The following is a 10,559-nucleotide window of genomic DNA, read 5'->3' as shown; positions in this document are numbered from 1 at the left end:
CTACCCTCTTTGACCTATAAATTCCACTAGTAGGAATTCTACTTCTAGGAATTCATCTTACAGAAATATGGACACACCAACACATGCATGCATTATATGTGCATACGTACACAGTGCAGTGGCAGAGCATGCGCAATAGAGCTCATTTCAAAAGTTGTATAAATGGGTGTTTATATATGTACGAGATAAAAATCTGTCATGTCATATTCCAAACTAGTTACCTTTGAGGAACAGGAACTTTATTTCTATCTTATACGTTTTTGAATTAATTGAAAAAAATTTACAATGAACATATGTACTTAAAGTTTTTATTTCAAAAATACATAAAAGCAGAGTAAACAGTGTAATGAACTCCCTCAAGACTTAAAATGCGTTGTCAAGTTTTTGGACACTTAGAACAGCCTTCTCTTCCCTCTTCTTTTGCTGCTGAGGAAACGGGTTGGCTCTCCTACAGGATGTCCCACATTCTGGACATGTCTGTTTCCATTTCTCTTTCCCCATATTTCTTGTAAACTGGAAATTAGATCTAAAGTCCTGAGTAGATTAAGGATCAGCATTTCTGTCAACATGAGCCACGAAGGCTGGTGGTTCTACTTTAATAATGCTAACGTTGATCCGCAGGTTTCCACTGTGGAGTTGTTTGCCTGCAGCCAACACTCACCTGTGGACAGATCCTTTGGCATCCAGCTCCTCGTCAGTCTTTCAGCTAACGATTCTGTTGTCTGAATCATGTTATGAAATATTGTGGTTCTCTATTTTTTCTTCTATACTTGTTAGCTGGAATTCTTGTGAAACAATCAGCTGTCCCCCATCAACTAATGTTGCTTTATAATATTTTTTAAACTTATTTTAAAAAATATATGGAAGCATTAGAATTGCTGTGTGTCTTCCCGTAGACACTGAGAGTGCCTGGAGGGCAGGCTATGGTGTAGCGATCTCTGTGTTCCTAATGCCTAGGATGCGTTCCGTGAGCCAACTCAAACACCTGGCGCTGCTCTCAAGAGGCGCCTGCCAGATCATAGTCTTAAATGAACTCAGGGAGTCCAGTTAAAAGAGTTAATTTTGTAAATTAAGTTGCCAGCTGAAAATTGTCACTCGAGGATGAGGTCATTAGCCACCACAGCTGCGGACCTCCAAGGCCCCCTGAGAGGATCTCAGGGCGGAGATCAGGAGTGAGGCGCTCTGTGCTCTGGGAAAAGCCGGAGAAGGTTTTAGGAACCCGGTTCTCGCCTCCCCTCACATCTAGAAAGGCACAAAATCATTAACGGGGCGTCCGCTCCTCGTGGCCAGCAGCAGCGCGTGCTTAACCGCTCCGTCTCCTGGCCGGTCACCCAGGCCCTGAGCTGCTGAGGCGCTGTCCCCTGGACATAGCTCTCATTTTGCCCCAAATAAAACCCAACTCGCAACTCTCACCTTGTGCATTTATTTTCAGTCGACAAAGTTCACTGTTAAATAAAAAGCTCGCTGCTACAAAGACTTTATGTGCTTATTTGCAATTCAAAGTGAGAAAAATATTTCACCTAGCAACTCTGGGCGACAATTCATTTTGAGGGGTGACTATTTTTGTCAATCGTTCATAACGTGTACAAATTACTTTTATCACCTCCTCTGATTTTTCTCAGTGGGAATTAAAAAAACAAAACAAAACCCTACTAGAAATTGGAAAATAGATGTTTTCCTTATCTTTAAACAGCACTCCCTAAAATATAACAGCACTATGATCTGTGTTTGATTGGATCCTTCACAGGCGTTAATCGAATCAAAATCACCCAGATAAGCATCACCTGCTCTGGGCAGCGGGCGGCGCGGAGAAGAGGACCCGCCACGAACCTGTCCCGCGCACTGACCCTCTCGCCCCGCCCACTTCCCGCCCACGTCCCGCAATCCCCGCCCACCAGCGCTACAGTGCAGCCTCCCCTCCGCGGCTCCCTCTCCCTCAGCCCACGCCCCGCCCACGCTCCTCAAGCCCCGCCCACCGGCGCTCCCCCGCGGCCTCTCCTCGCGCGTCCATCGCCCTGCTCTTCCTTCCGCCCGGGGCACCCCCCTCGGCCAGCCCACCCGCTTCCTGTGGGCGGTGCGGGGCTCCGGCGCGCCCGCCCTGACGTGATTGTTGTGCGCGCGCGTCGCTCTGGGGTCTCGAGCCCGCCATTGGCGTTTTCTGGTCAGTGGCATCCTGCTGGCGGGGGCTCGGGGCCGAGCAAGGGGCGCGCGTCGCAACCGCTCTCCCCGCGGCTGGCAGAGCTCCGTTATGGCTGCGGCGGAGGCGGAGGCGGAGGCGGAGGGGTCGAGCGCGGCTGCAGTTCCTGGTTCGGGTGCCGACGGCAGTGGCCAGTCGCCCGGAGTCGAAGGAGAGGGAGGAGCAGCGGTGGGCAGAGAGAAGGACGAGGCCGCGCAAGGAGCGGAGGCCGTCGGGGACAGCGAGGATGACGGCGAGGATGTGTTCGAGGTGGAGAAAATCCTGGACATGAAGGTCGAGGGGGTACGTGCGGGGCCCGGGCCGGGGGGGTGGCTCACGCGCGGCGGTCGGCGCGGCCGGGGTGGTGCTGCCCGCTCGGGAGGCGCTGGAGGCGGTGTAGACGGATGTCCACGCCGCGGGGACGTTGAGAGGAGGCTTCCTTCTTAGGCCCCGTCCGCGCCATCACCCCGGGGGGCGGCGTCTCGGGTCTGAGAGCCTGAGCATCCTCGCCCGCTCTCCCTGCGCGGCGTGTGCCTGCAGCCTCGCAGGAGCCTTGAATTCCTCGCCGCGCGCCCTGCCCGGCGCTTCCCGCTCAGTGTCTCTGTGAAAGCCTTGTTTCACCCTGGTCCCCGCAGAGTGAGGTGCTTCCCCCTTTATGCCCTTCAAGCTTATCGTTCTTTACATGTTTGTCTCCTGCTAGATTGTAGGCTCCTTTGGTAGACTATGCTTTTTATTAATTTGTTATCGCTAGCACTTTAATCCAGTGCCTAGCATGCCGTGATTGCTTTGTGTATATCAGATTGTTAAGTGAGTGAATGAATTGTGGGCTGGAGGCTGGGGGAAGGTGAGAGGGTGGGAGGATGGGCAATGGGAAAATAATCTGTTTTAGTAAATAGGTGTAAGATGACCAAAGGCCCTACACGGTGGTCGTTCTGTATATTGTGTTCTTTTTATTGTCTGTTATTTCCCATTTGTCATACGCTACCTTATATTAATTTTTTTTGTCCATTCAGCAGACTTTTTTTGTTTTCAATTACTGCATGGGTAGGTGCTGTGTTAGGTCCTGAGGATATAGAGATGAGTTGTAGCATACACAGTTGCTGACATTAAAGATTCTCCTGTCCAGTGGGGGATAAATAACTGAAATCCAGCGTCATCAAGCTTATTGTTAGTTGCGGTAAAGATAGGGACATTTCTATGTATAATTTTCCCAAATACCTTGTAAGCACCTTGAGGTGATAGGTGTATCACCTGCGTTTAACACAATGCTTGGCAGGTGAAAGATATTCAGAAAATACTTGGTTAGGAGGGTAATATCTTCAGAATTAAGATGATTCACTTCTTCATACAATATTTAATTTTGCCAGTTCCAAAGAATTGTAGGCACTGTACCTAAAGCCCCATATTTAAAAAAATTTTTTCCTTCATTTAAATGAAATCTCACTATGTTTGTTTGGTGTGTGTCTGCATTTTTTTCTCAACAATATCTTTGTGAGATTTATTCCATGTTGTTGGAGCTATAGTTTCTTTCCTTTTCATTGCTGCATAGTTGTTGGCCCTCAAACAGCTTGGGACCTAGGGGTGCCTGACCCCCGCACAGCTGAAAAGCCACTTTTAAACTCCCCCAAAACCTAACTAATAGCCTTCTACCAGAAGGGGAAGCCTTACCCATAGTAGAAACAGTCAGTTAACACATATTTTGTATGTTATGTGTATTGTATGCTGTATCCTTAATTAAAAAGTAAACTAAAGAAAAGAAAATATTTTAAAAATCATAAGGAAGAGAAAATATATTTACAGTAATTTATACCCTAAGTTTACATCTTCTGTTTATGAGATGAATTGCTTGTCAGAACCTACATCAATATTGCCTTATATGATGCAAAACACTGTAGATGTTATATATATTACCAGCACTGGACATCAAAAATGAAAAGATAATGTGAAAAAGTTTATTGATTCATACTTTATGGTAGCCTAGTGTAATCGATAAAATTGCTTCGCAGTAGCCTAGCCTAGACACTAATGAATGAATTGTTAGAAAATTTTTGTGGCATATGGTATTACAGTCATATTCATAGTACAGTATCAGAAACATTATTACATTTTTTTAAAAGTCACTTACCTGTAATAATAAGCTAATACTTCCTCCAATTAGAAAAGAATATGATAATATAATTCTTTGAAAGCAAAGTTATAAAACATTAAGAAAACTAACACATTAATTTTACATTAAATGTCACTCACCTTATGTCTTTGTAATGATTGACCAGTATTTACATATACTTTATGCATTCATTGCATACCTTTTTCTTAATCATTTCAGTATTTCTGGCTATGTGTTTCGTCTGTGACTTTTTTCAAATTGTCGGAAATCTCCAAAAAATTTTCATATATATATATATATATATATATATATATATATTTTTTTTTTTTGGCTGTGTTGGGTCTTCATTGCTGCACGCAGGCTTTCTCTAGTTGTGGTGAGCGGGGGCTACTCTTCATTGCGGTGCGCGGGCTTCTCATTGCGGTGGCTTCCCTTGTTGTGGAACACGGGCTCTAGGTGTGCGGGCTTCAGTAGTTGTGGCACATGGGCTCAGTAGTTGTGGCCGCGGGCTCTAGAGCGCAGGCTCAGTAGTTGTGCACGGACTTAGTTGCTCCGTGGCATGTGGGATCCTCCCGGACCAGGGCTCGAACCCGTGTCTCCTGCATTGGCAGACAGACTCTTAACCACTGTGCCACCAGGGAAGTCCAAATTTTCCAATATATTTATTGAAAAATATCTTCATATAGGTGGACCCCACAGTTCAAACCCATGTTTTTAAAGGGTCAACTGTATTCAGTTGTATGAACATATTACAGTCTCTCTTTTCTACTACTGTTGATGGGCATTTGGGTTGTTTCCAGTTTTTGGCTATTGTGAATAATGCTTCTGTGAACTTTATTGAACATGTTTCCTGGTGTATTGTGCACAAATGTTTCTCTTGGTTGTATACATCTAGGAGTGGAATTGTTCAGACAGGATGCATGTGTCTTCAGCTTTAAGTGGAAACTGTTTTTGAAATTGGTTGTACCAGTTTACACTACTGCTAATGGTTTATGAGAATTCCTTTTGTTGAGCATCCTATCAGCGCTTGATATTGTCAGTCTTTATACTTTTAGCCAGTACTGGTGGGGTATCTGATGGTATTTCCTACTTGTAATTTATATTTCTCTGGATTCTGCACTAGTAATCAGTGTTGAAATCATTGAGCATCCTTTCATATATTGGGTTGGCCAAAAAACGGACTTTTTGGCCAACCCAGTACTTACTTTTTGGTCATTTGGTTATCTTTTATGAAGTGCCTGTTCAGATCTCTTTCTACTTTGTCTTTCTGTATTAATTTGTTGTATTCTAGATTCAGACCCTTTGTGGGTGATGTCATGGATATCTCTTTTCCTGCTATGTCTTTTTTGGTCAGTAGAAGTTCGTATGATTAATGTAGAAAAACTTAATCTTTGTCTTGATGTTGAGTGCTTTTTATGTCTGGTTTGAGAAATCTTTCCCTACCCTAAATATTCTTTTTTTTTTTTTTTTTCTGAAAGCTCTGTTGTTTTGCCTTTCAGATTTTATATTTACATTTCACTTGGAATTGATTTTGTGTATAGTATAATGTAGGGATCAGGTTTCATTGAGCAAATCTGTCTTTTTATTCTTTAACAGTGCCTTGTAAGTTTTAGAATCAACTTGTCAATTTCCTTGCACACATTAAAAACTTTGAATTTTTATTGGGATTTGCATTGAATCTGTGGGTAAATTTAGGATCAATTTAATTTCTTTCAATAATGTTTTATAGCTTTCTATGTTGAGGTCTTAGTAAGTTGATTTTTAGGTATAATTGATATTTTTGATGCAGTGGTAAATGGTCTTTTGAAAAGTTTCATTGTCTTGTTTGTTGCTCATACAATTAATTTGTGTGTATTTTCCCTTTGTTAAAGAAATTCCATTTATTTCTGGTTGCTAAATACTTTTATTGCGAAAGGATGTTGAATTTTATTAATTTTTTTCCTGCATCTGTTAAGATGATCGCATAATTTTTCTCCTTTATATCACTAATGTGATCAACTACATTGATTTCCTAATGTTAAATCAACTTTGTGTTCATAGAATAAACCAAAGTTAGTTGTATATTATCCTTTTTTAATGTTAGATTATATATTTATTATTTGATTTATTTCTGCTTTTTTTATAAATTTATTTTATTTATTTTTTATTTTTGGCTGCATTGGGTCTTCGTTGCAGTGCGCCAGCTTCTCATTGAGGTGACTTCTCGTTGCAGAGCATGAGCTCTAGGCACGGGGGCTTCAGTAGTTGTGGCACATGGGCTCGGTAGTTGTGGCTCGTGGGTCTAGAGCACAGGCTCAGTAGTTGTGGCGCACGGGCTTAGTCGCTCCGCGGCATGTGGGATCTTCCTGGACTAGGGATCGAACCCATGTCCCCTTCATTGGCAGGCGGATTCTTAACCACTGTGCCACCAGGGAAGCCCAACAAAAATTTTTAGCTAATTATCTAGTATATACAACCTAAGAGGATAAGAGGACAGACCATCTGCTGCCATTTAGTTTGTCCCACTGATTAAGCTAAAAGAAAATGTGGCTACCAAGAAAATAGACATTTTGGGAATTTTGAAGATAAGTTTCTAGATCCCAGGGCTATCATGAAATTTCTTAATATACAGCAAAGTCTTGGGCAATATTTGGGTTGACATTATTCCTATTAAAAAAACATGTAATTCAGGTTTTCATTTGTTTTGTATACTGCTATACACATAGTGACCCTCAGTAAATATTTGTTGAATGAATGAATGAAGCAAAACTGCTGAAATGAAGGCTGTAACAATTATCAGTCAGTTAAATCTGGAGCTAAAATTGAGATGTACTCCTTGTACTTGAGAATGATTGTTAATACTCCCTCATTCTCATTGACTAGATCAAACCTAATTGATAACAAGTATTAAATTTATGTGTTCATTACTGCCTTTTTTTTTTTAATCATCAGAAAAGTTGCAAGAATTGTGTAGAATCTCCCATACGCCTTTACCCAGATCCCCCAGTTGTTGATATTGGCTTTATTTTTTTTTTCTCTTCATTTATATACATTTTTTTCTGGCCCATTTGAAAGTAAATAGTGTTTTTTAAAAGCAACTTTGAGTAACAAATTTAGCACTATTTTTATGCACACAAAACTAAGGTGGCCCACAAATAAGGATCGCTGGTCTCCGCGCCCTGTTGTTGGGTACATTCAGGCATCCCTCCACTCCCCTGTAGCGGCGTAACTTCTCCCGTGGTATTTGTGCCAAGAGCAGGAGGGCTGCCACGAGGAGCTAAGCAAGCCGCTCTCTCACCTTGGTTTATCTCGTTTTAACTGTGCCTTCATAGAAGCTCTTACAAGGTTGTGTATTAATAGTTTTCTCTTTCCACACTGTTTTGCTAAAAAGCTTATGCATGCCTTTTCAGTTGTTATAATCACTGCCCCGCACCCAGTTATATAGCTGAACCGTTAAACTGACATGCTCTCTCTTTTTTTTGTGGGGGGGGGGTGGGCCACCATGCGGGATCTTAGTGCCCTGACCACGGATCAAACCCACGCCCCGTGCAGTGGAAGCTCGGAGTCTTAACCACTAGACCGCCAGGGAATTCCCAACATAGACTCTTAATTATTATTTTAAAATTATAAAGATTTTCAGGATTATTTCTGAAAGTTAAGAGGCTACTCTTTTCCCACTATTTCTTAGTTTCTAATCCTGTTAGCTGCTAATGCTTGGTCTTTCTACAGATGGCAGAATGATTGAAAGGCAGTGTGGGCATGATTGAAGGGTGCAGTGGGAGGGAACAGTGGTTGGCAGTCAGTTTGGAAAGTTTATTGCCTTGGTGGTTGTATGAATAAAATCAGACAAGCGTTAAGAGTATAGCTAGAATGGTGCTCTGCAGGTCATGCAGAAAACTGTTGCATGAGTGTGTTCTTGCTTCTCAGTGAGATTGGGTATCAAGCAGAAAAGAAAAATCAGAAATCTGGAAAAACAAGAATTTGGAATATATATGACAAAGGTTTAATAGCCATCAAGTATTAAAAAGAAAGGGAATTCCCTGGCAGTCCAGCGGTTAGGACTTGGCACTTTCACTGCCATAGCCCGGGTTCAATCATTGGTCGGGGAACTGATCCCGCAAGCTGCGTGGCAAGGCCAAAAAGAGAGGTATTAAAAAGAAGAATTCCCATAAATGAGCAAGAAAATGGGCAAAAGATACAACAGGTAACTTTAAAATGTTTTTGATGTAGTTTATATATATGCATTTTATATGTGTATCTTAAACTTTTTCATTTCAACCATTTTTCAGTGTGTGGTTCAGTGGCATTAAGTACATCCACACTGATGTGCAGTCATCGTCAACATCCAGCTCCGGAACTCTTCCATCTTCCCAAGCTGAAACTCTGTACCCATTAAATACTAATTCCCTATTCTCCCTCCCCTCAGTTCCTGGCAGCCACTATTCTTCTTTCTGTCTTCATGAGTTTCCCTATTCTAGGTACTTCATATAAATGGAATCATAAATACTGGGTTGGCCAAAAAGTTCGTTTGGGTTTTTACAGAACGAACTTTTTGGCCAGTTCAGTGTTTTCCTTCTGTGTCTAGCTTATTTCACCTCGCATAATGTTTTTAAGGTTCATCCATATTGTAGCATGTATCAGAATTTCCTTCCCTTTTAAGGCTGAATAATCCATTATATGTATACACCACATTTTGTTTATATATTCATCTGTTGTTTGTTTGGGTTGTTTCCCACTTTTTAGCTATTGTGAATAATGCTGCCCTGAAATGTGTGTTCAGATATCTGTTTGAGTCTCTGTTTTCAGTTCTTTTGGGTATATACCTTGGAGTAGAATTACTGGATTATGAGGTAATTCTGTTTAACTTTTTGAGGAATTGCCAAACTGTTTTCCACAGCAGTTGTACCATTTTAGATTCCCACCATCAATGTGAGAACGTTCTCATTTCTCCACATCCTCACCAACACTTGTTACTTTCTATGTTTTTGTTTGAACTAGTGGGTATGAGGTAGTATCTTGTGGTTTTAAAATTTGCGTTTCCCAAAGGACTAGTGATGTTGAGCATCTTTTCATGTGCTATTGGTCATTGGTATATCTTCTTGGAGAAATGTCTATTCATGTCCTTCCTTTGTCCATTTTTAAGTGTGTTGTCTCATTTTTGGGTTGGAGGGGTTTTTTTTTTTAATATATTCTGGATATTGATCCCTTATGAGATGTCATTTGGAAATATTCTCTCCAGTTATATGGGTTTCCTTTTCACTCTATTGATAATGTCCTTTGATGCACAAAAGTTTCTGTTTTTGATGAAGTTATTTTACCTATTTTTTTCTTTTGTTTGGGCTTTTGATGTTTTGATGTTGTATATATACCTTGCTCACTTCATATATACATGCTCACTTCATGTCTCTGTGTCACATTTTGGTAATTCTCACAATATTTCACACTTTTTCATTATTTCTATATTTGTTATGGTGATCTGTGACCAGTGATTTTTGATGTTACTATGGCAAAAAGATTACCACTCACTGAAGGCTCAGATGATGGTTAGCATTTTTTAGCAACAAAGTGTTTTTTTTTTGTTTTTTTTTTTTAAATTTTTTTTTTTTTTTAATTTTATAGCTACTTTATTTATTTATTTATTTATTTTTGGCTGTGTTGGGTCTTCAGTTCGTGCGAGGGCTTTCTCTGGTTACGGCAAGTGGGGGCCACTCTTCATCGCGGTGCGGGGACCGCTCTTCATCGCGGTGCGCGGGCCTTTCACTATCGCGGCCCCTCCCGTTGCGGGGCACAGGCTCCAGACGCGCAGGCTCAGTAGCTGTGGCTCACGGGCCCAGCTGCTCCGTGGCATGTGGGATCTTCCCAGACCAGGGCTCGAACCCGTGTCCCCTGCATTAGCAGGCAGATTCTCAACCACTGCGCCACCAGGGAAGCCCCAAAGTGTTTTTTAATTAAGGTAGGTACATTGTTTTCTTAGATAATGCTACTGCATACTCAGTAGACCAAGGTGTAAACATAACATTTATATGCACTGCAAAACCAAAAAAATTGTGTGACCTGCTTTATTGTGATATTTATTGCAGTGGTCTGGAACCAAACTCACAATATCTCTTAGGTATGCCTGTATCCAAGAATTCATTGTCAAATCCAAGGTCCTGAAGATTTACCCCTGTGTTTTCTTCTAAGAATTTTATGGTTTTAGTTTTTAAATTTAGGTCTTTGATCTATTTTGAGTTAATTTTTGTGTATGGTGTGAGATGGGGATTTAACTTCATTCTTTCATATGTGAAAATCCAGTTG

The 10,559-nt window shown here is 41.5% G+C and overlaps 1 protein-coding gene across 3 annotated transcripts in view; it reads left to right on the top strand.

Annotated features, from left to right (window-relative positions):
* Nucleotides 1-2,094: 2,094 nt before the first annotated feature.
* The window catches only part of MPHOSPH8 (M-phase phosphoprotein 8), a 54,121-nt gene continuing 45,656 nt past the window's right edge, over nt 2,095-10,559 (top strand). For 2 of the 3 annotated variants that reach the window (XM_057532927.1, XM_057532926.1), the window contains exon 1: nt 2,095-2,479. In XM_057532927.1, coding sequence (XP_057388910.1) covers nt 2,249-2,479 — 231 coding nt within the window. In that variant the 5' untranslated portion in view covers nt 2,095-2,248. The remainder of the gene's footprint in view (nt 2,480-10,559) is intronic. The other variant, XM_007164246.3, reaches the window with a different exon arrangement.

Source organism: Balaenoptera acutorostrata, chromosome 18 (genome assembly GCF_949987535.1).
Source record: "Balaenoptera acutorostrata chromosome 18, mBalAcu1.1, whole genome shotgun sequence".
NCBI classification, from domain to species: Eukaryota; Metazoa; Chordata; class Mammalia; order Artiodactyla; family Balaenopteridae; genus Balaenoptera; species Balaenoptera acutorostrata.
Note: the sequence above shows the minus strand (reverse complement) of the source record. Positions and strands in the feature narration are given on the sequence as shown.